Here is a 26,675-nt window from a genome sequence, read left to right as displayed (position 1 = left end):
ATGATATTCATGTGTTGTGGGGGAAAAAAGGGCAAATGCAAATGAGAATGCAGATGCATTTACAGTAGAAGGGCATTTAAACATGGGCACCCTCATGCTGGTGAGGTGTTATGGTAATTATTTGTCTGAGGAAGTTGAGCGTCACTGGTCGATGGTTGTGAAATAATTAAGAAAGGAGAAAAACAAGTGACAAGCTATCAGTAGTAATTGAGGACGCAGTCTTAATTCGGAAACTTGAGTTGCCCTACAGCACCGATTGGTGTGTTTCATTCATATTTGTGTTAAGACAGTCTCAGCGATCAAATTGTGTTATTGTTTATATTAGGACTAGAAAAAAAGTTATGTACCGTATGCAATATCATATATATGCAAATGATTGCCATCTCATGCAATATGTGATGTAAATCAGCCAATGATTGTACGTAGAAATAACAGGTGTTGTTTATTAGGTGCTGCCCCTTAGCTTGTAAAGTGTGCGAGTGTAGTGGTGATTTTAAGTAGCACCACTGTCCCCATTTAGTGCCGTTTAACCCATAACAGGCACTTCCTCAATACGCAGATTGGGCGAAAGAAAGATGGAGTGTGTGCAAACGCACCATTTGCTCCCGAGCTAAATAAACGGGTATCTGTGCCAATAGATGATACCCCAACAGTGATTTGTCTCCATCTGTTGGCTGTATGAGGTAGTTAAGACACGTCATGCATACCCTGCACATTGTCTCTAAATGCAAGCTGCCTGCGTGAAGAACGCAGTCAAACCGTGGGTTGTACATAACGGGCATTTAGAAACACTTTCCATTCTTCGTTGCTACATCTGAATTCATGCAGACTTATTATGCCCAAGTTGCGTTGTCAAAATGTTGCCAGCGATGCAGCATTGACCTTTTGTCATCAAGGATACCACGTTTAAGGTAAATTAAGGACAGAATCATGAAAATGTAGATGTTAGAAAAGCGAAAAGTTGCATTTTGATACAATTTCCAAAATGAGTTCACAGCAGATTGACTCCTCAAACCCAATTCTAAATGTTCAGACATCTATAATAAAATCCAACATGTATGCGATCTCTTTACAATTCCCCAGCCAAAAACGAGGGGGGGGGGGGGGGGGGGGGGATCCCCAGATCTTACCCTAGCTTTGAGGGGTTCCAGTTCTTACTCATTTCAGCACAAGGTGGGGGATCTATGGCACTGAACAGATGTAGTTGCGAGACTACTTTGTCAAGTCTTTGGCGCCTCCCCTTAATGTCGTATTTATTCTTATTACAAGCAAATTTTATTGGGGTGAAGAAGTGGTCTAAATACTGGATACTGATACGCACAGTTGTAGTTTGCAATGCATTTATCTGGTAGCGAATTGATTACACAACACTTAACATCACTTCACTGAGCCACACACAAGTCAAGTCAATTCCTGACATAATTAAAAGTAAACCTACACAATGCAAGTCCTGTGGGTTCATTCAACGACAATCATCGTCAAAGCAATACTAGGTTTCAAACATAACCAATGCTTATATGACGCAAATAAAGACTTGCAAACAGAAAGCATGTTAGAAAATGGTTTATTCTCCACTGTAAGAATTCTAATGTCCACTTCCATGAACCTAGAACTGCTTCTTGGCTCCAACAGCCTTGGTCACCTTGAGGACGTTAAACCTCACAGTCTTGCTTAGGGGTCGGCACTCGATCGCCAACTATCACTATATCGCAAACTATGACATCCCTGAAAACAGAATCCCACTTAGTTAGCAAATGGAATTAGTAAAGTCTGTTAAACAGGAAATTGTATTTATCTTTTTACAAAATTGAGCTGCATCAGTTATGCCTTGCGACAAAGCCTTGTGAGCCATCGTGAGAAAGCGTCAGTTGCAAAAATTTGTAGTCTTCTTTAGAGAGCTGTAAATACATGGAACATTGTGAAATAGTAGCGTAGCCATCTTTAAATTAGTTTTTACCTCAAGGCGGGAGAGAGATTGACCGACATGTTCTTTTGCCTCTTCTCAAAGCGTTTGTACTTGCAAATGTAGCCTGATGCAAGTAGTCACAGCTGATGACGTGGTACTCTGCATCCTCATCTTGGTCACCACGCCTGCAGGTTACATCAACTTCTTTAAAAGGTCATGCTGAAAAAAGATTTGGTTCACTTCATTGCAGTACATTACTCGTAGAGATTATATCCCATTGCTCCAAAACTGGAAAAATAGAGAGTAGCCTAATATAGAGGAAACCCAGGACTACATCAGCAATGCCATAAGGCGTTATCGTCGAAACCAAAAAGATAAGGAAGACCATCATGAGAAAACATCATTTGTAGACCACCGCTGAGTTAAAAATATAGCTGAAGTGGTAACAAACCTGAGAGGATACGGCCACGGATCAAGACGTTTCCACTGAAGTGTAATTTATTGTCAATGCAAGACAATCATTCATCTTTAATAATAGTTTACATTTCAGACTGGTTCAGTTTGTCTCAATGGACTGCATAAGCAACGCCAAAAGGCAATGTGGTCAACCCAAGATAGGCTAGGAAGACCATCGTGAGAAAACATATGCAGAGTTTATCATAAAAAATAGCGGGATGATATTTGTTTTAGCATACGTACTATAGACACTTTACCTCTCTTGTGGTTTTGAAGCCAAGCCCGACATTTTTGTAGTAGCGGGGGACCTTTTCTTTAGCCTCCTTGTCACCTTCAGCAGCCAACACACGCTTTTTGTTCTGGAAGATGGTGGGCTGCTTCTGGTAAGCCTTCTCGGTCTAAATAGAAAGATGGAACGTCAAGGTCAGTTACCAGACTTCAGCATACAAAACGATTAATCTACATGGAGCTCGCTATGTTATGGTCATTTCACGTATAGGCTCAGCTCGTTACACTCGGGAGGCATTTACGCTCAAAATCGTTTTTACCTGGATACATTTTACATAAGAGTTCAATTATCTGTACAATAAAGTTCAAAATGTAGATGTTGATAGTCCTTATAAATTAGGCATGGCTTGGTTTTTGAAGAAAGTCACTATGCTAGCGACTATCTCAACACAGCCCTTGGGCCTCATTCATCCACCTTGCGTAGAAAAGGCTCTAAACTCTCTCTTACAAATTCAAAAGAGTTAAGAACAAACAAATCTGTATTTATCAAACGCGCCCAAGGAGTACTAAGCACATCAGTAAGTAATCTATCTTGATAAATCCCACCTGTTCTTAAGTACCATGCTCGTGCACGCTCAAACCATTTGCATTCAGACACGTCTCCAATTAACCATGCATTCTGAAACGACTCCAATTAACCATACATGGTCACAGACTTCCCCTTCCTTACCACAGAATTCCCTTTCCCTACCAAGGAAAGGGAAGTCTTTCCTTGCTGGAGCTTTGGCCCCCTGCGACCCGACCCCGGATATGCGGTTTGAAGATGAGAATGAGGTCACTCACAACGCATCCCTTTAACAACCATGTGAATGTGTTTTTCCCCTCACCGCTATAATGGCAAAGAGAGCAAGGTCAAATGAGAATGCAGATGCATTTACAGTAGAAGGGCATTTAAACATGGGCACCCTCATGCTGGTGAGGTGTTATGGTACATATTTTTCTGGGGACGTTGAGCGTCACTGGTCGATGGTTGTGAAATAATTAAGAAAACAGAAAAACAAGTAACAAGCTATCAGTAGTAATTGAAAACCCAGTCATAATTCGGAAATTTGAGTGGCCATTCAGCCCCCCGATTAGTGTGTTTTCACTCATTCATATTTTTGCTGGGACAGTCTCAGTCATCCAATTGTGTTTATTTTTTAATTTATATTAGGCCTAGAAAAGTAAATAAAGGGTTGTTATGTACCGTCTGCAATATTATTTATCTGTGAATATTGGCCAACTCATGCAATGTGTGTTTCAGCCAATGATTGTATTATTTAATTAGAAATAGCAGGTATGAGTGTTTATTAGATGCTGCTCTTTTGGTTGTTAAGTGTGCGAGTGTAGTGGTACTTTTAAGTTGCTCCACTGCCTCCATTTAGTTCCGTATAACTCATGACAGGCGCTTCCTCAATATGCAGATTAGGCAAAAGAAAAATGTGACTATCAAGACTCACTATTTGCCTCAGAGCTAAATAAACTGGTAGCTGTGCCAGTATTTGATATCCCAGGGATTTGTCTCTATCTGCTGGCTGCATGAGGTAGTTATGACACTTGGTAGGCTACATACCCCTACAAATTGTTGTCTCTGAATACAAGCTGCCTACGTGAGGTAGGCAGTCAAACCGAGGATTGCACTGTAGGCCTACAGTTGAAACTCGAAAATTTTGATTATCGTGCAAAAGTTAATATATTTCAGTAATTCAACTTAAGGTGAAACTAATATAGTAGACTCATTACATGGAACTGAGATATTTCGCCTTTATTTGTAATTTTTTTCTTTGATGATTAAGGTTTACGAAAACCCCAAATAAAAATCTCTGAAAATTAGAATATTACATAAAATCAATATAAAAAAATGTGTTTTAAATACAGAAATGTCGGCCCTCTGAAAAGTATAATCATGCATATGTACTCACATCTTGGTTTGGCCCCCTTCCGCATGAATAACTGCCTCAATGCGGCGTGGCATGGATACCATCAGCCTGTGGCACTGCTAAGGTTTTATGGAAGACCAGGATCCTAAAAAATGTCCTGGTAAATGGCTGCGTTGACTCTGGACTCAAAGCACAATGGACCAACACCATCAGATGACATATCTCCCCAAATCAACACATACTGTGGAAACTTTACGCTTGACTTCAAGCATTTTGGATTGTGTGCCTCTCCATTCTTCCTCCAGACTAGTCTGCGACCTTCGTTTCCAAAAAGATGCAAAATTGGCTCTCATCAGAATAGAGGACCTTGGTCCACCACTGAGCAACAGACCCTGTTCTTTTTTTCTTTACACCAGGTAAGACGCTTGATGTTATTTGTTGATCAGGAGGGGCTTGACAAAAGGAATACAATTGAAGCCCATGTCCAGGATGCGTCTTTGAGTGGTGGCTCTTGATACAGTAGGTACTCCAGCCTCAGTCCATTTCTTGTGAAGCTCCCCAACACTTCTGAATAGCCTTTTCCTGACAATACACTCCAGGCTGCAGTCATCACTGCTGCTTGTGCACCTATTTCTTCCACACCCCACTTTCAATGCTCGTTTTCTGCACAACTGTCAGTTGAGCAGTCTTCCATGGTTGTAAAACAAAGGCTTAAAATGTCTTACCTTGCATGTAACGAGCCTTTATAATATATAACTATGACCCAAGTTGAATTACTGATATGAATGAGCTTGCGAGATAACACCCGAATTCATGCAATTGAATGCCCAAATTGAGTTATCAAAATAACCAGCAAAATTAGAAACAAAATGTATTAAAATGGAGAAATGGTCTGAAAACTGGTCGACCTCTCCATTTATCCTTGTCACACCTAACAGTATGGCCACTCAACCAGTTATCCTTCAGAAATGCAAGTGTAGCATTTTTTATGCCCATTACCGGAGACGTACACCCGATAAATTAAAAATAGTACCCAGAGCAGATCATACCCTGGTTTAATTTTAGTTCAAAGCTTCTGGTGTATCAAGGTCAGTGAACAGATGTAGTTTCAGGACTTGTTAAATCTTTAGCACCTCCCCTTAATATCGTATTAATTCAACACAAGTAGACCATTTTAATGGTGTGGGGAAGTGCATTACTAAATATGCCACTACATATACCAATTGTAGTTTGAGGAAATAAATGTAACATTTTATAAGTGTACTATTGTTTTAGCATTAGTCAACTAACTAAGAATCCAAATACCATCAAAACTTGTAACTTCACTTAGTCCCTCACATGATGTTCACACAAGTTAAGTCAATGTCCATTCCCGACAGAATTGAAACTACACCTATACAATCCTAGTCCTGTGGATTCGTGCAACGACAACCAGTCAATTCAACATTACCAATGTTTATGCCGCAAATAAAGAATTGCAAACAGAAAGCATGTTAGTAGAACATTGTTTATTCTCGACTGTAACAAATCAAATTGCCACTTCCATGCACCTAGAACTTCTGGAACTGCTTCTTGGCTCCAGCAGCCTTGGTCACCTTGAGGACGTTGAACCTCACGGTCTTGCTGAGGGGTCGGCACTCGCCAACTATCACGATGTCTCCAACTGTGACATCCCTGAAAACAGAAGCCCATTTTGTCAGCAAATGCAGCAAGTGAAGTCTGTCAGGAAATGATATTAATCTTTTACAAAAGAGTTGCATCAGTTATGCCTTGCGGCGTTTTCGTCAAAGCCTTGTGAGCTACGAAGACCATCGTGAGAAAGCATCATTTGCAGCAATTTGTAATCTTTAGAATCAGCATAATGACTAACTCTTGGCACAAAATATATGGGCCATCTTTGAAATAGTAGGGGAGCAATCTTTGAAATTAGTTTTTACCTGAAAGCAGGAGAGAGATGGACCGACATGTTCTTGTGCCTCTTCTCAAAACGGTTGTACTTCCGAATGTAATGCAGGTAGTCACGTCTGATGACGATGGTCCTCTGCATCTTCATCTTGGTCACCACGCCTGCAGGTTACATTAACTCCTTTAAAAGGTCATAGTGAAACCTAATAGCAGAAAAATGTAGTTCACTTCATTGTAGTACATTACTCGTAGAGAGATCATATCCCATTGCTCCAAAACTGGAATTTTAAAGAGTATTGTAGAGGAAAACCAAGGACTACATCAGCAATGCCATAAGGCGTTATCGTCAAAACCAAAAAGGCTAGGAAGACCATCGTGAGAAAACATCATTTGTAGACCACCTCTGAGTTGTAAATAACATAGCTGAAGTGGTAACAAACCTGAGAGGATACGGCCACGGATGGAGACGTTTCCAGTGAAGGGGCATTTCTTGTCAATGTAAGTGCCGTCAATAGCCTATAGAAGACAAACATCAATCTTTAACAAAAGTTTACATTGGAGACTGGTTCAGTTTGTCTCAATGGACTGCATCAGCAACGCCAAAAGGCAATATCGTCAACACCAGATAGGCTAGGAAGACCATCGTGATAAAACATCATATGCAGTTAATCATAAAAAAAAAAAATTGCGGGATGATATTTGTCTTAGCATACGTACTATAGACACTTTACCTCTCTTGGGGTTTTGAAGCCAAGCCCGACATTTTTGTAGTAGCGGGGGACCTTTTCTTTAGCCTCCTTGGCACCTTCAGCAGCCAACACACGCTTTTTGTTCTGGAAGATGGTGGGCTGCTTCTGGTAAGCCTTCTCGGTCTAAATAGAAAGATGGAACGTCAAGGTTAGTTACCAGACTTCAGCATACAACACGATTAATCTATATCATATGGAGCACGCCATTTGCTCATTTCACGTACAGGCCCAGCTACATGACCAAAGAGGCATTAACTGTATAAATCCATTTGGCCTAGGTACATTTTACATTGAGTACAAATATCTGAACAAAAAAGGTTGAAAATGTAGATGTTGATAGTGATAATAAATTGGGAATGGTTTGATTTTTGAAGAAAATCACTATGCTAACTGCTAGCGGCTAACACAGCCCTGGAATCAGCCACCATCCCTACACGCGGAGACGGCAGTCAGAGTTCTAACTACAAATTGCACGGATACTACAATGTCAAACGTTATATAACATGATACACGTTCGACGAATAAAACAGAAAGATTATATGAAAACATTGTAAACACACCACATTACAAATGATTATTTTAAAAAAAGACCACGCCGTTTTCTTTAACTTACTTGTACGTCCGCCATCTTCGCAGGCCGATCAGGAAAGAGGACAAAACATGGGCGCTACGGAAGGAAGACTACAACGCACCGGAAATGACATATTAGAATAACGCGCATACAAAATGAAAGATCATAAACGCCAGATAAAAGCCATTCTTTCCACTTCTACGTTTTTGTTTGCAAAGCAATACATCGATATAATTTCAACTACTTTTTTAAAATACTTTTACTGTTGGTATTCTGCAAACAATTATATTTATTCGACCGCACCCGCACATGCAGACTTGATTTATTTGTTTGCTTGCATTTCCTAAAAAAAAAAAAATAATTCTAAAAATAAATAATTAGGAAAAGTATTAGTAAGTACAATTAAGTAACTTAAAGTTAGAGTAAAGACAAATCATAGTTGGTAGCCACCCTAATGTTGTCATCCTTGGTGTCGTCACATGACTCTATCCCAGGCGTCACCCAACTAGAGAGTCAGTTTACAAGATGGCATCGCCGAACGGAGGTGGTGATTCAGGTGGGAGATATATCGAGTTTGTACTTTGTGAAACATAGTGACACTTATAATGAAACTGTATTCGATGAACGGACACTTGTTTGTTCGATGTTGGCTCATGGTTTGGTCGTGAGTGTTGTCCACCACTCTATGCTATTGAACATAACCATCGTTAGCTAGTCTAGCTAAAAGAGCTAAACTAAATATGGTTAGCAATGTTTTTATTTGACAGCCTGCTGGAAGGAGTTGGTTATGAGGAAATTGGTTAAAATGTCAAAAACTTGACATTATTCGAGTAATTGAGCGGATATGAATTATTTTCTTGATGTCTGCAGTGTATTTCCTGGTTTTAAATTCGATGGGTATGTCTTAAACTCGCGCTGTTTTTGTCGGTATCACCATGTCCAAGCCGGTTCAAATCATATTCATGTATTGGTATTTCAGGGACACCTGGAGACGAGATAATCGAAGTTGGAAAGATTCTGTTAACGGAGTAAGTTCACTTGCCCTTTTTTAAAACACCCATCAAAACATGTCGACGTAACTTTTGACGTTATGACCCATCATTGACTCTTCTTTCAGTTTCATTTATCAGAGGGTGCTTCGAAATGGCGATGGACCGGCTGTATCAAGAGCTGAACTGGGCGGTAGAGAATTGACTAACCAGAACCATAAAAACCTTGCGCAGTGCCTTCAGCAGATTGGAGATGACCTGGATGGCAACGTCCAGCTACAAAAGTACTTCCCTTGAGTTCTGTTTCTTTCCTTAATACTTAAGGGTTTGCCCACATTTGTTTGGACCATTTCATGGTCGATGTCCTCAATTTGTTTTTACTCGGTTCCCCAGCATGATCAACAGTTCGGCGCTTGTTCCCTCAAAGGATGTTTTCCTGAATGTGGCCCGTGAGATATTCTCTGATGGGGTATTCAATTGGGGCAGAGTTGTGGCTCTCTTCTACTTCGCCTGTCGCCTGGTCATAAAAGTGAGTGTAACCAGGGGTGATTAATAGACTTTAATGTCTGTTTGATTTTGTGGACTTAACATTGTCTTTGCTTGTCTTAAAGTATCTTGGTAAAAATAATGCTAATGTAGTGAGCAAAAAGTCAATGGTTTACTTTAAAGCAGGGGTCTCAAACTCAACTTACCTGGGGTCTGCTGGAGGTAGAGTCTGGGTCAGGCTGGGCCACATCAAGTATTCCACGAAAAAAAGTAGCACAACTGACCCAATCTAAGTTAATGATTGGGCTATAATCAGATCACGTTGGCTATGTAATCGCTGACAACAGGGGACATTTCATAGTGGTTGGTGTAAACCAGGACATTTTAGCGTCCTTTGGCTTTTGTCGGGACTCAGGACACACAACTCAAAATTGGGACTGTCCCGGCAAAACCGGGACAGCTGGTCACCCTATCACAAGTGATAAAAAAGCGACTCAGCAAAAATGTGTGTTTGACAACAATGCGCGGGCCACACTAACACTAAACTTTGTCAAGTAGGGGGCCACAAAATATCATCCCGCGGGCCTCAATTGGCCCCCTGGCCGCGAGTTTGAGACCCCTGCTTTAAAGTAAAATTACAAAGTCCCCCACTTGTAACATTATTAACTTATAATTACATGTTATAATGAATCACGTAAGGACTTACCTACTCAATGGCTTGTGGTAATGTAATAATGCAGTTAACCTGCCTTTTGACCTGGTTGGCTAGGCACTGATGACCAGAGTTCCTGATATTATCAGGACTATTATCTCTTGGACCATGGACTACCTGTCTGAAAACGTGATGAACTGGATCAGAGAGCAAGGAGGCTGGGTAAGTTGTCTGTGTTCAAACTCAAACCCCAAAATAAGTTTCATCAATCATCGGGATACTAAATCTCTTATCACTATTACAGGAAGGAATTCGAGCCCATTTTGGAACCCCTACATGGCAAACTTTGGGGGTCTTCTTGGCCGGAGTCCTGGCCGCTGCACTCGTCATTCGCAAGCTGTGAGCAGTTGAAGGGGAGAGATGCAGAGAGAGCGGAGAAAGACTGAAACACCTGCAATCGGTCGGATCGGGTGTAAGGGACGAGGAAAGTGAGGAGGCCGCCAATGGAAACCGTAATCATCAGCAAATCGGTTTTGCACAAGATTCGTTCTATGTTCTTTTTTTCATTGGCCCTCAATTTGTGTGTCAACGGTTAGGAGGTCCATTGCGATTGGGTGTAGCTGTCTTCCCTGCACTTCCGATTTTTCAGGCAATTCTTGACGTCAAGAGTCCTAGTGAGAAATGCAGACAGAGCCCATTTTAAGTTATTTATTTAGTTGGTAAGATTTAATGCATACCTTTTTTTTCTTTTTTGAATGGGCAAAGTTAATTCATTTTGGGCTATAGCTGTTCCTTGAAACAACCAAAAGCTACAAGCTATGTTTAATTCATCCTGCTTGGTTATAGTGCAATGCCAAAAAAGTGGCATAGAAGTATGTTAATTTTTATTGTCTATATATATCAAGCAACATCCCAATGCTTTTGATGAATTACGCAGAGTTCGTTCTCACATTAAATGTGTCCATCATATAACATCAATCTTAAGCCACAAAGAGGAATAGAACATATACAAACCTTTGGGTTATAGGGTCACTTTCTTAAGTGCAATACTGCCTACTAGCAATTGCCAGATGGTACCAGAATTAATCTTGAAGGATGCATTCAGTTTTCAAGAGTAGTTGGAGAGCTGTTTGTAATGATAATCCAATACAATAGTCGGAGGCACTGTGAGGTTCTCATTTGACTGCGTACACAACAAAAACTATCTCTTTAGGTTTTTTCAATCTGACTTCAGGCGATAGGAATAACAGAGATACACTGACCTCTTAGACTGTAAAGCTTTTCAAAATTCGTGATGTTATATTTTTGTGATGTCTTTATTCTTTTGGCCCATTTAATATACATTCTAGTCTCATCGTGCTATCGCTGGGCTATAATATACTTGCATGTCTGTGTGTATTCACTAGACTTTTTGACCCACTGATAGTTGACATATTTATTTCAGAGGCAGTTTGTTTAGTTTTGTACCAAACCAACGTGATATACCAAGAGAATAAAATGGCAAAGAACCCAGAACTACAGAAGCAGTGAAACCCATTTCTACAAGAAAAAATATGCCTGTATTTGACAGATAAAAACAAACAAAAAAATATATATATCCATACCCACTATTTGCAATTGTGATTGGCCAGTGTTCGATGTACCACTTAGAGACCTTTGAAGAAGGGCTTTGACCCTGTGATGGCCTGGCAAAACCATACAGACCATTATACCATTATACCATATTTATTTTAAACCAAATTCACATGCAAGCCATATTTGGAAAGGATAGTTTGAAGAGTTGAGTATGACCCACACGTCAAGTCAGTGCCAATGTGTACTAGGTCTTGGCGATTGTTAATATCATCACTTCAATTTTCAGCCAATCTACCCCGATTTTTATTTCTTTGGACAGTCACAGATTCTTACCTCAAGTCATGCATTCGAACAAAAGTACTGTATTTTTAATGCCGCTTCTTCAGCCCCTCCCATGCAAATTATTTTATTTTCATTGTTTGTCAGTGCCTTGGTGTTTTTTTATATATGAAATCACTTTGATATCTTCAAAATGTTCTCCTTTTCTATTGCGTTTTTCATGTTCCCTCTGAAAACCTTATCGCAGTGACATTGTATGTTGTAATACAACAATAAAATCATTTTTTCAACTTGACAAGTATGCATTATCAGTTTGGTAGAAATGCTTTATTGTGCTGCATGACAAAATAATAGGTACTGGACAGACCATAGATTACTGGAGTATGAGGTAAAAATAGGAATTGGTAGTGAATTATCTAGCCACTCAAACATGTAAAAGGGCAACATATTTGGTATTTAACGTTAATATTTATAGAGAATAGGGATTCATTCATGGGAATGTCAATTTGCCGCTAGACACAATCAGACTTCACTATTTTATTTTGGTTGTGACTGCAAATTACTTATTTCAGCCAGACAATCAAATTCACAAAATGTATTATCCATTCATCCAGTCATTTAATGTTTTTTCTAAATTGGTGTACTGAGGAAGTGTCATGACTAAGAGAAGCAATAGTTAAAACAACCCTGTGGTTCTATACATTTCATCACGCAATTAAAAGTCATATTGGTTTTAGATGAAACCATTACAACACTGAAATGTTTGAGGAAGAAACAAAATACCACCAATCAAATTTTACATTATTCAAATTGAACATTCAAAAACCAGAACAATCAGCAGAAAGATGCCAATTCTTTCAATAATCCAATGAAATAAATACATCCGTAAATAAACATAATCGGATGTCTATGGCGAGTCCAAAGCAATCAAGTCAAATCGTAGCCAGTAATGGGGTGCCTTTATGTGGGGTGCGTGCTTGGCTCTATCTCGTCTCCAGCAACCCGTCTCTGATCCTCCACTTCCAGGCGGGGCTGAAGTCGGGGGCCGAGACGCAGCGCAGGTGAAGCCCGCACTGTAGAACCTCATCATCGTGGCCGACTGGCCCGCCGTCCTTCGTCTCCAAGGTGAAAACCCTCTCAGAGATCTAGTGGGGGGATGGGCAGACATGAACAAAGGAAGGAGCCATGACAGTCTAGTGTTTAGAGAGTACCCTACCAACTAACCTTTAGGCACACTTTAGAAAGACTCAAAACGCGTACTTAAAAAATGCCAATAGTAGTAAATAAAGACAAAGAAATACGTGGGCCGTGGTTATAAATGAACGGCTTTTTGAATGTATTAATTTCCGCGTTGGCCCTTACCTGGTCACTGATTCCAGTGGCGATGTGTCCCACCTTCACCCGCCGGGTTTCCCTGATTCGTATGCTCCGTCTGTTGAAGTCTTGAATGGACACGTCCACCCCTGAGTCACAGAACCACAAAACCAATGAGTCTGATGGTGTCCGTGTTAAAAGAACGACAACAAGGCCTACGTCACTCGTGATTCGATACGGGTGACCGTCCGACATTGAATTATATCTCAACTCACCTTCAAAACAGCAGGGAGGGGGAATCTGTATGTTACCCAGCCAGTCCATGCTGAAGACCTGTCCGTCTGCCTGGCTGTTGTATGAGAACACACCGGAGCTGAGTTCATCTCCTGGGGTAATGGACCAACGGCCAGAATCCTGCGATAAAAAAAAGAGGAAGATAACTTAGTGTAAGCATAAGGTTGCAAGTCTAAATGCACGGTATGATGGGGTGATACACATCATCCATTGTTGCATCAGTCTCCATAGTACAGCCAGTGTCATTTTATAGAGTTGATTGCAGGCCTTTTTTGTTAATGTATATATAATGTGTACATATCCTTGTAAAAGAGATCTCGAAGAGTTTCTAATCTCAAAATAACGCTAGCATTTGTTGGAGGTTTGGTCTAAAGGTTTACACGATTTCAGATCACGTAGCAAACATCTAATCTTCTGAGTTTTGAGGTTTACCCTTTTGTCCCATGACTCCCAGTTGGAATGGCAGTCACTGCTCAGACAGGACAGCAGCTGCTCCTGCATCTCGGCAGGGTGTAGCTGAGACAGACTGCTCAAATAGAAATCTAGCAGCAAAAACACAGCAAAAAAAAAGGCTGCTATTAGACATAAAATATAAAATCATGCACACACAAACAACCACAACCACACTCATTCCCAAACCCAAACCCCCCCCCCCCCCCCCCCCCCCCCCCTCCCAAACACACACACACGCACACACACACACACACACACACACACACACACACACACACAAACACACACTCATAACGTGTTGTGAAACAAGACATATCTTGAAGGGACTTACCTCGCTCTAGTTTGTGCAGTTCGTGGTCCGGGATGGGCGTTGGCATGACATGGCTGGCAGTCTTGTGGTTGGGTGAATCACGGAGGTGACATTGCAGACCCGACAGCAGCGACCTCTGCTGTGACGCCCTTCCGGCTACAGTTCTTGCTTCACCATCTGGATTATCATCATCACTGTCGCCAACGTTGTCAAGTTTCTTTTTGCTTCCAGGGCTGATCAGGTCACCAGTGCATTCCTCCACCTTCCCCTCTTCCTCCTCCTCTCCCCCCTTGTTAGGGTCATCACTGCTGGGGAAGGGATCCAGGGAGGAGCAGGAGACGGGCCTGGGAGTAATCTGCAGTGGTTCTGTGTAGGGGCCCCTGATTGAGCTTCTGAGGCCCCCCACTGTAAAAATATTTGACAGCCTATTAGCCAGCAGTGTCTAGTGACCCAAGGTTTGAATTTTTTACTGTAAACTACAAAATGTTTTATTTTTTATGAATCGACTTACACTCTTTGAGAGCTCTGGACGTTCTTTCCTTCAAGGCACCTGCTGACGCCCTCTTGACCGGGTCCTTCTGAAGCCCCGCCTTCATCACCTCTGCGGTAAGGTCGCTGCAGTCAGGCGGGATCTCCCGTATAGGAGGCGGCTCATTGGCTATCTGTACGCATCATCATTGTAATACGTGAAAGAAGAGGGTTTTTAGTAAATGAGTGCATGAAGTGGACAAGGATCCCCTGTAACCACGTTATGGGTGAGTTGAAGCGAAAGGGGTGTACCTTGAGGTAGAGGCGACAGTTGTAGTATCGGGTCCAGGGCTGGCACCCATTGAGCATGTGCAGTAGCATACAGGCGCTGCTCCACACATCGGCCTTGGCTCCTCGCGGCTCCACTTTGACGATCTCAGGGGCCATGTGGGTCTCTGTCCCCTTCATGTTATCTGCATGAACATGGCAACAAATAGGGTTTGAACCATTTGAAATGGAACTGTCACACACTTTTGTTTAATATAAGATTGTGCTGCTTCATAAGCAGTCTGCAACATCAAGTTTTCTGTAGAAAAAACGCAGACATTTTGGACCGTTTACATCCGAGATTTGCATTTTTACGTAAACAGAGTTCATGTTGCAGACCGCTATTTTCTAACCACACGTTTATGAAGCAGCAGTATTTGTATAAGGAAATAGCCATTAGGGACAGTTCCCCTATAGCTGACTTGGGTCACAACGGGACCAATGCATTAACTTCCTTTGCATTTTAAAAAAGGGTTAAAAAAAGTTAAACAGCATTACCTTTGAATCCACTGAGGCTAAATCCTTGACTGTCAAGTCTCTCTGCGTGGCCAAAGTCGCAGAGAAAGGTGTCCTTTCCGTCCTCGGACAGCAAGACATTATCGGCTGTGGGGAAACACGTACATATATACAAATTTCACATACTCCAGTTGTTTATCTTAATGGACATATTTATAGCCCTCACCAGACTGGAATTTACTGGATTAACTGTGAATTATGACACAGAGTATTATGTATTACTGGTTATAACTACGTGAATGACTAGATGGACCTTCCCTTAAACTTGTATCATCGGACATGTGACAAGGTCTATACACACAAATAGAAAATGGCCATATGGTTCTATCAATTTGCATAATACAGTAATGAAGCTAATTGAATACCTGCAAATGCATTTATAATCATATAGTTTTCCACATCTTATTTACACGAACAACATCCAATATTAAACAAATTTGGTTTCAACATGCTAAATCACAAAAAAGACATTAACTTATAAAGCTACATTTTTATTTTCAAGACTGAAGAGAATCTGTAATAACAGCAACTTCAAATGACCTGTCTGGCTGTTTTAACCCGATTATGACACCAGTCAAGACAGAGAACGAGGAGATTTGGCCGCCCTGTGTTTCGGCACACAGTCTACACACACCAGGTGGCGCCTGAGGCCCAACAACCAGAGCGGTTTGCCTTACTCTGTTTTAACCCTTTCCATCATCTAATCGGAACCTCTCTTATTGCTTGTCTCTGTCTTTCTTCCGGGTGTATTTATACAATCTGTTCTCTTTTTTTTCTCCTTCCCAGTCTCACAATCTTCTCACTTATTTTCACTCTTTTTCCTCACCAACCACTTCTTCTTCTTCTACTTCTTCATGCTGTGCCACTCCCCCACTTACCCCAACCTCAAACCGCTCAGGCTCTTACTCTCTCTCCCTCTCTCTCTCTCTTTCTTCCTCCTCTCCCTAATGGGGCGCACATGCGTGGCTTTCTAAAGAGCAAGCGGTGAGTCACACTGTGGGAAATTCCCAACAGCTCAAGATCTGCCGTGCGTTCTCCTCTCCCCTCGGCCTGCTTCGAAAACACAGGTGCTGCCGATCACACACACGCACCCTCATGCACAAACACACACACAGAAACACACAAATGAAAACACACACGCATACACACGCACACACCAGCTACACACTTTATATGTTCCAGGCCAAACAGCTGCGATGAATTGTCAAGAATGATTTGCTTATGGCCAATTGGTGACTCTCCTCCTACGTCGTCGTTGTTTTTTTCAAATGCACCAGTATCTCCACCGCATATGACTAACACCTAAATCTTTTTTTTGTTTAAAGTTTGTTATTGAGGGTTCTTTGGTTTTATTTCTTTAACTGAAATATGTAAATACAGCTCCATTGGGCCATGATACTGAGAACAATCACGATATTTATAAGTTAGCTTGTCTACAGAGATTATTTATGCTACAGGGTTCCTTTTTGCCCTCATAAATCATGAACAACTAATAAAAAAACGTTATTTAGACGTGCAATGTTTACTCCCATGTGGCTTACATGACTTACAGCTGTCTGTGTCAGCCAGATGCCGTTTTTGTATTTATTTATACATTTCTGTATACATGGTGAAAGAGCCATTGAGAATTTGGAATAATACACAAGAGTTCAACATCTTTTATTCACCGCCATAACCCAATAGAAACAATGGCTTTGGTCCATGGCCTACCTTTGATATCGAGATGGGCCACGCGTTTCTTCAACAAGTACTCTAGTGCTCCTAGGACTTGCCAGTGGTAGTGGAGACCCAAGTCCTGGGGTAGCCTCCCTCGCTCTGCGATCAGCTGGCCCAGGGACCCTGAAACACCAAAGGCGGTTAGAGGCACATCTCCTCGTTCCATACCATGGGAAGACATTAGCACGGTAGCACATTGATAGCGCTGCAGCTATCTATATAGAGCTGGAGTAAAAAAAGTGTAGCTATCTCTATATATAGCTGGAGTACAAAGGGGTGTAACGTGATTCATATGTGTGTGAACATTGAACGTGGCTAACGTTTTCAATAAAGTTATAACTTTACATAATTTTTTTTATCATTTCAATTACATAGTCGATAAAGAATGAAACCTATCAAGTCAAAGCTCAATCGTCTCTGTGTATTGAAATGTATTATCTGTAAATTAGTTTGGAGGGAAGGGCGAGTAAAATAGATACTCAATAAACATAAGTGATGACTGTAGTGAAGAGTCTTTAAATGGCATCTTGCCCAGGACGCCTACAAAAAGGATGCCGACATTGGATTCATCCCAGAGCAGCTGGGCGGTGCACACCCTAACCATTAGACTATCCCAAGTTTTCTATATACCAATGGTGGTCGTGGTATTTGAAAACTGCAACAAACATTTCTTTCAACTGTATTGCATTGTAGCCCCAACACATGCAGGGGGGGTCAACGGTAGATCTGTGGCCAGTTTCAGTCACGCAATTCTTGTTCCAGGAAATTAATACGATTTGTGACATTACCTCACAGTTCTTTTCTGGCCTCAATTCTTTGAAATTGAATTGGCCCAGCTTACCATGGGGCTTTGACATGAGTACACTTTGTGTACTCATGTCCCCGTATGGCCACATACTAACCAAAAGTCCGTACTAAGCAGGTATAGAGGTGAAGTAATGTTTAGGCCACAAGAAGACCTGCCTAGGCAACAACTTCCATGACACCAAAATCACATCAAAATCACATTACAAAATGGATCATAAAAATTAAGTCTGATCCCATGTCCTAAGCTGTTAGCCAACAGCAGATGCCACGGCCGTGGCATCAATATCAGTTTCCACCAAAACTGATATTTGATCAGGTGAACGCAAAATACACCTGTTGTACAGTACTGGTTCCATTTTACTCATCTTTAAACAAAAAACACATTGGTTAAATGGACTGAGACCTTTGTGGCATAGATTTTGAAGTTCCTTTCACAAAGATCCTATCAAGTTGTAAAAGGTCACTTAAAGTCTGAAAGATAATCTCAAGTCCAAAAACCGTAACAAGAATGAAGGTCATTCCACGTCACAGATCCCACAACAAGTAACCGATTGGTTGACGGGCTTTTTTGGGCTTGTTGCTGGAATTAGAATCAAAGTGAAACCTTTTGCTGCAACATTATTTATCACATCGTTTTGCGGTGGCACTGGCAGTAGCTAAAGGCGTCAGGTGGTCTGTCTACCGGAAGGTTGCTGGTTCAGTCCCCTGCTACTGTCTCTTAACACCTGTATTCTTGGTGGTTTGCGGTAGTTCACACTTCCGTCGCCATGACTTTTTGTATGGATTGGTGAACGTGTGCCACTAATTGGAAAGCGCTCACATCAGCCATGAATTCGAAAAGCGCTATTTAAATTCAGTCTATTTACCTTTGGTTGAAGCGTTAGCGAATGTCGGGGGTTTGCGGTTCACTCACCACATTTCTGTTCCATGAGCAGGATGACATAGGACCCCTCTCGGACCACACCAAAGAGCTCCACCACGCGGGGAGATGTGAGGGCACTCCACGTACCCACCTCCTCGCTGCTGAAACTCCTCAGGGGTATCTGGGAGACAGAGGAGAGGACGTAAACTCACTCATGACCCCCATAAAAGACACTGAAAACCCTGGTCCTGGAATAACGCTGGGCCGTATGGAAAGACCATATCGGTTTGACTTTCGTTGCAAGTGTGTTTTCCGATGTCCTTATGTTTATATGTGTACCGGGGGATGATTTGATGTGCACCCAGAGCTGCTGCACCGAAAGTAATCACAACAAATCCTGATTTTGTGGAAAAAACTTTCTTCTATCCTGTATCAATTGAGGGTTATTACACCTCAAAGTACTTTGCTAATTCAAGGTATCAGTCTCTCTTTTTCTGTGTTGTTTCAAACCCCATTATGTTTTATAATTGTGTGTTAAAATCCTCTATTTAAACTATAAAACAGGGTAACCAGATAAGTTGATCAATTATTCCTGGACTCACAATACAATACCATCCACAGATGTCAATTTTAAATTTTTTTTTTCAATTATTTTTATTTTATCAAAATACTGCTTTAACCCCAGAAAGAGTCTTCTTCCAATACCTTTTTGGCTGCAAATCTGTAGCCTGTGTTGATGTCTTGTGCTTTGAACACTTCGCCGTAGGAACCTTCCTTAATAAACTGCGTTAAATGGTACTCCTGGCCCTCTCGGTACTCCGAATCCACAGGCTTGATGTTCTGATGAAATGAAAAAACAAAAACAAAGTAAAGATTAAGAAATAATGCAGCCAAAGGCGAACAACAAATCAGCGCGCCAACGGAACAGGGAAACACAAAACACAAGCCCACCTCGTTGTAAAAGACGATGCCCTCGTTGACGACGGGCGAAGCAGGTGACGACGACCACTCCTCCTCCGCCTCGTCTTCCTCAACCCTCACCTCTTTCTCCACGTCTTTGAAGAAGGGCCCCGCGAAGCAGGGGTCCCCCTGGCTCACGCTGCCCCGCAGGCCGGCCATGGCCAGGGGGCAGTCCCACGCGCTGCTCAGGGACAAATCGCTCTCCTGGCCGTAGGATGGGAGGTTGGAGAGGGGGTCGCAGGCCTGGGAGCTCCATTCCAGGGACGCTCTCCTGTAGATCTGTGGGTGGCTGTACACGGGGGGGCCCTGTGTGTCCTGCACGTCGGTCCGGTCGCTGGCTGTGCAGCTGCTGCTGCTGCTGTGTATGCTGAGCCCGATGAGAGACTGAATTCCAAATGGTTCCGCCTGGGACAGGGAGATGTCATGTGATGGCTGTAGGGGCTGTTTGTCATTGTTCGCAGTTGGCTTTGGACTCTGAGTGGACTACTGGAGTCGACAACGTGCACAGGTCAGACAGACTAAAGAGACAAGCTAGTGGCTTCATCTGTAATGCACTATTCGTTAACTCCTTCTCAGGTGTGTTCATTTCTGCAACCAGAGGTGTGTATCAGGTATACCAGTAGTCCGAGTAGTCAAACATTGACATGGGTATAACAGGGAAAAGGAAATGCTCCTAAACTTTTCTATTAGGCCCACTGACATTTGAATGGTGATAGCAACGACATTTATTTACAGATATTTATTTTAGATAAATCTCCTTACCGGGAATTGGACCGGAGAAGTCCCGCTCTCCTGCTCAGGAACCCCAGAGGGTATGCGGTGTCGGTGCCTTTCTTTTTCCTTCCCCTCTTTCTTTTTCTCCTTGCGTTTCTGTCTCTTGCGCGTCTTCTTCCGGGAGGGGGGCAGTGTGAGGGACACGGCGTGTTCCTGTACAGAGGCGGTTGTCGGACACGCGACATGGTTCTGCTCTGTCGACACGCTAATGAAGGACGGGGGGGATAGTGTTGGTAAAAATGGCCGCCCAGCGTATTAAAAAAAGTACAAAATGTGTGTGATTGTGTGTGGGGACAGAAAAGACAGTACGTACTTGCTGGTGAAGCAGTTGGGAGTAGCGACAAAGCAGCGGTCGGAGCAGGAGGAGATAAACTGCTGAGAGCCCGGGCTTTCACCTGGAAAGAGAACAACCAATGACATCCACTCCAATTTCATTTCCATAACATGAAGCCTAACTGTCCATCTAAAAGTCCCACTGAACAAAACACAACTCACACTCGGCCTGGGCGACGAAGGTGGAGTTCTTCAGCGGGCCCTCGCCCACCTGCTCTGCCGTCCCTTGGGTTAGAACCTGCCTGAGGTACGGGTGAATGGCCACGTAGTCTTCCTTGTCCTCCTTCCTCTCCTCCTCCCTGGCTCCCTGGTCAGGCACCGAGCAGCCCACGTAGCCCCCCTTCAGCTCGGCTCGGGGTGACCCGGAGAACGGAGCCGTAGAGTTGAAGATCCTCTGCCTCACCGCCATCTCGTCGTCTGAAAAAAAGGAATCACAGTACGACAGGGATAGGGTTAAACACGCTGACGAGAAACACGATGAACCCAAAAGGTAAGACATCCCATACACAACGTATAACCACACCCGATCCTCTTTCTGCCCAATTAACCGATTTAACAGTTTGCCCACAGCTGTCCCGAACAGAAATCGTTCCTTCAGTTGAACTTGACCCGGAGCCTGACCACCCAAACCGCAGTCATGCATGGCGCACTTCTTTAGACACTAAAGAGAACGAGATCCTCGCTCGCCGTTAAGGTACGTTGCACCTGCTTAAAAAAAAAAAGAACAATGGACAGCTTTGTCCATTAAGCGCAACTGGCGGATTATTTCTAATTTGTATCACTTTCTTTAAAAAAAACTAAGCAACAGCAGATCTCTTTATCACATGGTATAGAGACATATTGAAACACATCGACATTTGATCTATGTAGATGTACCGATGCGAGAACGAGATTGCGGTTGGCCCTATGAAGCAGGAAATTCAACCCCAGACCTTGTTTTGACAGTTGAACTTGCAAACAAACACAAACTGTAGTAAGGGGTGTTCCATAATTATACAAAACATAAAAACCTATGCAAGACCACCAAAGCAAAGAATAAAACATGCATCCAGATCTGAAAAAAGTAATTAATAAAAATTCTTACATTTTAATGAGTACTATCAGATATCATCAAAATAACAACTGTTTTTTGTTAATAATAGACTGGCTGGCTGACCATAGTAGAAGGTTAACTGAGGTTAAGGTTGTGAGGATTCACATTCCAATGAGTTGCATCAGTGAGTCTGCACAGCACTTGACCCTAGATTGTATTGCCTTGACTCTAAGAAGAAATCAAGTTTCATTCATGTCCTGCATGGGAACCAGCATACCTGAGGTCTCAATATGGTTGCCAAGTCATTACAGTGATTGTTGCTTCTGTGTTGTGGATACTGAAGAACAACAAAACAATGTGTGTTTCTAAATGAAACCCCTGAAGTTACATGTTAAGTTACAGAATTTAGTCATTGATTGATTTTTAAGGTTTTGTTTACTCAACTCCTCAGTTGACAGAACACAAAAAAATACCAAATAACACACATTTGTTCTAAGACTTCAGGCACACCCAAACACTGGTCTAAATTATTTAATTAGATATGAAGTTAAAAAATACCAACAAAACTATTTATAGATTTACTCAAAATAATAAAGCATTCACAGATTGACATTTCGATAGAGAGTATAATAAAGAGTTAGCCTTTTAAAACGTACCGGCAGTGTCCATCGATAGCTCCTGATCTTCTTGCGAGTATCTTTTTAACCTAGCTTGTCATCTAAAACAACATAACACTTAGCTTACTCATTCATTTAAAAAAGGCTCTCCCTCTAGGCTTTGTGTGTTTGTGTGTGTGTGTGTGTGTGTGTGTGTGTCACTTTTCCCCCCCCGCTCTTTTCAGCTCTGCCTGATCCTGGCGACCAGCCAACGAGGGGGTGGAGCTACAGGCAGACTTATGGGAAATGCAGCTCCTCTTCCCCAAACCACCCCCCTCCCTGTAGCAAGAACAGATCTGTGATACACACTTTGCTTCTTACCTCTTTACAGCACTATTTTATTAATAGAGTCCGTTAGTATAGTTAGTCCGTTAGTCATAGATCTATAAATGATCTGTAACCAACCAAAAAAACTGTATATTCTGATAGATCTATAAAAAAGATAGATTTATCCTTGAACTACAACAATGTTATTTGTCGATTTTTATTACTTTGAGCCACTGATCTCCTGTGAACTTTGAGAATGAAATGATCAGCGCGTTTGCAACTCAAACACACCTGCCCAAAACACATGACCATGAAATGTCAGTGCGTGATCATAGGAATTCCAATCCAACATCAATGCAAAGGACAACACAGATAAAGAACAAATAAGAGATTAATATTCATTCATTAAATCTATCTCACTCTCTCTCACACACACACCCACCCACACACACACACACACACACACACACACACACACACACACACAAACTCGGTAACTTGCACTTGCCACTCGTAGCAGAAGAACCACACGAGGAGGTGCTGCTTGTGGGGGTGTTGTTAGAGCAGGGTGCAAACACTGCTGGGGTTTGGGGGTTGACTCCTGCATGCACTCATGCTATTGGTAATTCCCTCAAACTCTTAGACAAAGTGACCTCTATATATTCTTTATTGTGGAAATATACTGAATGTTTTGATAAATTCCATCTTTTTGGGTGATGCTCATCAAAGTGATGACCGGACACAGAGTTTCGGGAAAAACTCTGGTGCTAATGATATCCTCAAATTATACTTTTAATATGTATGTTTCCGGCCCATGCAGTCTCTCCATATCAAGCGTGAATTCATGTGCACCTTTTAAGGGAATAACACATAAACATGCTTATAATCAAACTATTATTATGATTATGACTATTATACTGGTTTGGGGCTGCTGAGCCTGTGATATGGGTAACAATTGGATGAAAGAAGAGGGAACTATTTCTATAAATCCATAATGGAATTTTGAACAATTAAAATAACAATAACTTGGGTGCCTCCCAAGTTGCAACATAGTTCTATCATCCAGTTGTGTGTATTTTATATTATTATGATATATCACTTCCTATTCTCATCCAAGAATTTGAGGAGGGTAACGACTAACCTTCACAATTAAACAAAGAGTTATGTATAAATGGGAAACTGAAAATCAGAATAGAGGTATAAAGATTTTCCTTTGAGCATGAGAAAATATTTGAGCAATTTCTAAACTACATGCAGTGGGAAATATTTACTTTATTAGGCCTATAGCTCTAACTGAAAAAGTCTCACTTCCCTTTTTGACTTCCTTTCATCAGCATAACAACTTACTCACACCAAAACATAGAAGTAGAAAAACACTAAAACTCCAACATATGACAGCCCGTTTCATGACACAGTTTATGAAACTGGGCCAACTTGAATGCGTAGTTTTTATCAGGAGTAATGTGGATTTGTTGACCAAATAAAAGTGGCCATTTGCTAGAAAATATGGTTCACTTTAAAGTAGCAAAGCTATCAATTATATTTCGTCACAGTTCACAAAGCTCTATCTGTAAGGGGTGATAAAACTAAGAATCCTAGCGAGATGTGTAGCTAGATATTCAATCAAAAATGGATGATTAAATGGAAACTAAAATATGTATTCAGAGAGTGGACCAAATAAATATTATAAATGCAAAGAACGGCATACATTTAATGTCATCATCATGCATGAGCATTTCCAATCCAATCCAATAACACGATTTACAGTGTAAATAAAGTAGACTTACATAATTTCTGTCATTTATTTTGGAAGACAGATATATATATATATATATATATATATATATATATATATATATATATATATATATATATATATATAACGCCTTAATACTGCCACTAAGAATATCTGACATCTGTCTTTACTTCAGCTGCTTATGAACTTGTATAACAACAAATGATGTTCACTACTGTTAACCAATTAAAAATTGATATGTAACAATTAGGCTACAGGGTTCAATGGTATCTCCTCTAGCACACACCTCTCCTCCATCTTGTCTCTATACTCCTTCCGGCTACATTTGAACCTTGGGCTTAACCCCAATTAAGGAAATGGCGGCATTGTTTACAGTGTGGCGAATTAAGGTTGCTGGTAAAACAAAAGCTACAATAAAACCTAGAACAGCAACAGCGAGTTTCAGATTATAAATGTATTATTTTTATGTTTTAGCATCAATGCTAAGCTATCAACCCCATGCCTGCGTTTAAAAACAATGTGCTTTGCTGAGCAATATGAAGAATGAATTATCATGGTAAGTAGGACACTTTATATAGTGTTGGTACAACATTTCAATAAAAAAACTCACAATTAACCTACCCAACCTTAAATTATTAATTTGGATTAGACCTAGAAGACAGAGACACCACTTAAAGATGACAGAATAATAATATAATGATATAATAATAATAATAATGCTATTATCACAATATTAGTGTTTCAACAATGATACTGCTTGACAACTGAACTACAGCTGGGTTCTTCTGCTATTTGGCTGCTTGTTTAGTTGCTTATACGAATATTACATCTTAACGTCACGAGAGAAATGTCCCTTTAATGTGGTAATAGTAGCATAATGTTATTATCTCAATAGTATTGCTTATCGTCTGTACAGTATAAAAGCAATTTCATTTATACAGTATCATCTCATAAATTATATTTTTACATTTTATGTACATATGTCTTGTTGAGTCTGTTCCCTGTTTCGTTATAAGCTTAAAACTCTAGATCAGCAATAGGCAGTACTCTTAAGACAAAGTGTATTGGGACGCTGGGGAGGTGGGGGCGGGGGTGGGTGTCTCATCAGTAAAGGACGATGGACAGATTGAGATGATGGAGATGAAGGGCATTCAATTTATATACTTTACAACTAAGTATGAGAGCGAGAGCGAGAGCGAGAGAGAGAGAGAGAGAGAGAGAGAGAGAGAGAGAGAGAGAGAGAGAGAGTAAATTCAAGCCATTTGGTGAAACAATTGAACTGCTTAACAACTAAGAACACAGCTGAACTACAGCTGGGTTCTTCTGCTATTTGGCTGCTTGTTTAGTTGCTTATACTAACATTACTTAATATCCTAACGTCACCAGAGAAATGTCTTTAACGTCCTATAAGAATTATGTCCATCCATTGCAGCTTAGTGACAGTCACATTATCATGACGGACACATTCATTGTCGCAACCATCAAGTTAATTTGCAACTTTGAATCTACGCTAGTGTTATCTATTATAATACAGCTATAACGACAAACCGCCACCAAGGCACACTGGCCAGATACAGCAGGCCGCGCATCTAAACGTCGGCTCTGTCTCTCGCATGTGTTTATAACTCATGCCGTGACGTTATGTCTCAACTTGAGAACGGAAGATCTAAACAATTCTTAGAAGTAAAAGATTCGAGGAATCATTGAGGAGAACAATACAACATCTTCCTGACTACACGACTGAAATTATTGTAGTTAAGAAAGACTAACTTCCTCCTCGCTGGAGTCTCCGCCATTCCAGAACGCTTCATTATTAATAACTGAAAAGGCCATTGTACTTTTGCAGCTGGACAGTAAAGTTAGGTACGGATGCAGTTCAGTTCGTCTGGCACAGCGGTACGGATGGGTGTATAGATAGTTACACTACACAGTAAAGTAAACGGCGTGCACAAAAACATACTTACCAGTTTGGTAGGCGTCGGCCGATGTTGAACAGGGCTACAGCAATGTGTACAGCTCTGGAGGAGCTGTGCGAAGGAAATGGTTACGTCATGTGATGGGCGTGGGTGTGATAAACTTGATCTCATAAGGCAGAAAATCAGATAATGGATACA

General features: G+C 41.3%; 3 protein-coding genes and 1 pseudogene across 6 annotated transcripts; 1 reads left to right on the top strand and 3 right to left on the bottom strand.

Annotated features, from left to right (window-relative positions):
• Positions 1 to 1,606: 1,606 nt before the first annotated feature.
• LOC307082531 (small ribosomal subunit protein uS17-like) lies at positions 1,607 to 2,888 on the bottom strand (annotated as a pseudogene). Its single transcript has 5 exons — positions 2,856 to 2,888; positions 2,620 to 2,760; positions 2,358 to 2,432; positions 1,958 to 2,091; positions 1,607 to 1,725 (listed from the first exon to the last, which is right to left on the bottom strand). The product of its transcript is annotated as a small ribosomal subunit protein uS17-like (transcript).
• A 3,110-nt stretch (positions 2,889 to 5,998) lies between these two features.
• Positions 5,999 to 7,828, bottom strand: LOC307083033 (small ribosomal subunit protein uS17). The gene is made up of 5 exons (XM_079746826.1): positions 7,777 to 7,828; positions 7,146 to 7,286; positions 6,855 to 6,930; positions 6,447 to 6,576; positions 5,999 to 6,183 (listed from the first exon to the last, which is right to left on the bottom strand). Exons 1-5 carry the CDS (start codon positions 7,789 to 7,791, stop codon positions 6,060 to 6,062), a joined length of 486 nt encoding a protein of 161 aa, XP_079602952.1. The 5' UTR covers positions 7,792 to 7,828; the 3' UTR covers positions 5,999 to 6,059.
• A 426-nt stretch (positions 7,829 to 8,254) lies between these two features.
• LOC307082667 (apoptosis regulator BAX-like) lies at positions 8,255 to 11,978 on the top strand. Its single transcript, XM_079746309.1, has 6 exons — positions 8,255 to 8,290; positions 8,714 to 8,762; positions 8,852 to 9,007; positions 9,117 to 9,252; positions 9,979 to 10,083; positions 10,166 to 11,978. The coding sequence occupies exons 1-6, from the start codon at positions 8,260 to 8,262 to the stop codon at positions 10,262 to 10,264; spliced, it is 576 nt and encodes a 191-aa protein (XP_079602435.1). The 5' UTR covers positions 8,255 to 8,259; the 3' UTR covers positions 10,265 to 11,978.
• A 57-nt stretch (positions 11,979 to 12,035) lies between these two features.
• Positions 12,036 to 26,557, bottom strand: map3k14a (mitogen-activated protein kinase kinase kinase 14a). Of its 3 annotated transcripts, none has more exons than XM_079746307.1 (16): positions 26,526 to 26,557; positions 21,012 to 21,266; positions 20,830 to 20,911; positions 20,505 to 20,721; positions 19,734 to 20,147; positions 19,488 to 19,622; positions 18,834 to 18,963; positions 17,108 to 17,236; positions 15,380 to 15,484; positions 14,867 to 15,027; positions 14,598 to 14,748; positions 14,108 to 14,491; positions 13,756 to 13,865; positions 13,305 to 13,443; positions 13,078 to 13,178; positions 12,036 to 12,860 (listed from the first exon to the last, which is right to left on the bottom strand). In XM_079746307.1, the coding sequence occupies exons 2-16, from the start codon at positions 21,256 to 21,258 to the stop codon at positions 12,699 to 12,701; spliced, it is 2,667 nt and encodes an 888-aa protein (XP_079602433.1). In that variant the 5' UTR covers positions 21,259 to 21,266; positions 26,526 to 26,557; the 3' UTR covers positions 12,036 to 12,698. The 3 variants fall into 3 exon arrangements, with proteins under 3 accessions (XP_079602433.1, XP_079602432.1, XP_079602434.1); XM_079746306.1 differs by lacking the exon at positions 26,526 to 26,557 and adding an exon at positions 22,539 to 22,663; XM_079746308.1 differs by lacking the exon at positions 26,526 to 26,557 and adding an exon at positions 21,373 to 21,382.
• Between the last annotated feature and the right edge of the window lie 118 nt (positions 26,558 to 26,675).

Source organism: Pollachius pollachius (genome assembly GCF_949987615.1).
Source record: "Pollachius pollachius genome assembly, chromosome: 11".
In the NCBI taxonomy this organism is placed as follows: domain Eukaryota; kingdom Metazoa; phylum Chordata; class Actinopteri; order Gadiformes; family Gadidae; genus Pollachius; species Pollachius pollachius.
Note: the sequence above shows the minus strand (reverse complement) of the source record. Positions and strands in the feature narration are given on the sequence as shown.

Coding starts and splice junctions, on each gene's coding strand:
- LOC307083033 (XM_079746826.1), bottom strand. Junction 6,931..7,145: donor GCTTCAAAACCCCAAGAGAG/GTAAAGTGTCTA, acceptor TGTCTTCTATAG/GCTATTGACGGCACTTACAT. Junction 6,577..6,854: donor CCGTGGCCGTATCCTCTCAG/GTTTGTTACCAC, acceptor TGTAACCTGCAG/GCGTGGTGACCAAGATGAAG.
- LOC307082667 (XM_079746309.1), top strand. CDS start 8,260: ATGGCATCGCCGAACGGAGGTGGTGATTCAG. Junction 9,253..9,978: donor CCTGTCGCCTGGTCATAAAA/GTGAGTGTAACC, acceptor CTGGTTGGCTAG/GCACTGATGACCAGAGTTCC. Junction 10,084..10,165: donor TCAGAGAGCAAGGAGGCTGG/GTAAGTTGTCTG, acceptor TCACTATTACAG/GAAGGAATTCGAGCCCATTT.
- map3k14a (XM_079746306.1), bottom strand. Junction 13,444..13,755: donor GGGAGTCATGGGACAAAAGG/GTAAACCTCAAA, acceptor TTTTTATCGCAG/GATTCTGGCCGTTGGTCCAT. Junction 13,179..13,304: donor CCCTCCCTGCTGTTTTGAAG/GTGAGTTGAGAT, acceptor TCTGTGACTCAG/GGGTGGACGTGTCCATTCAA.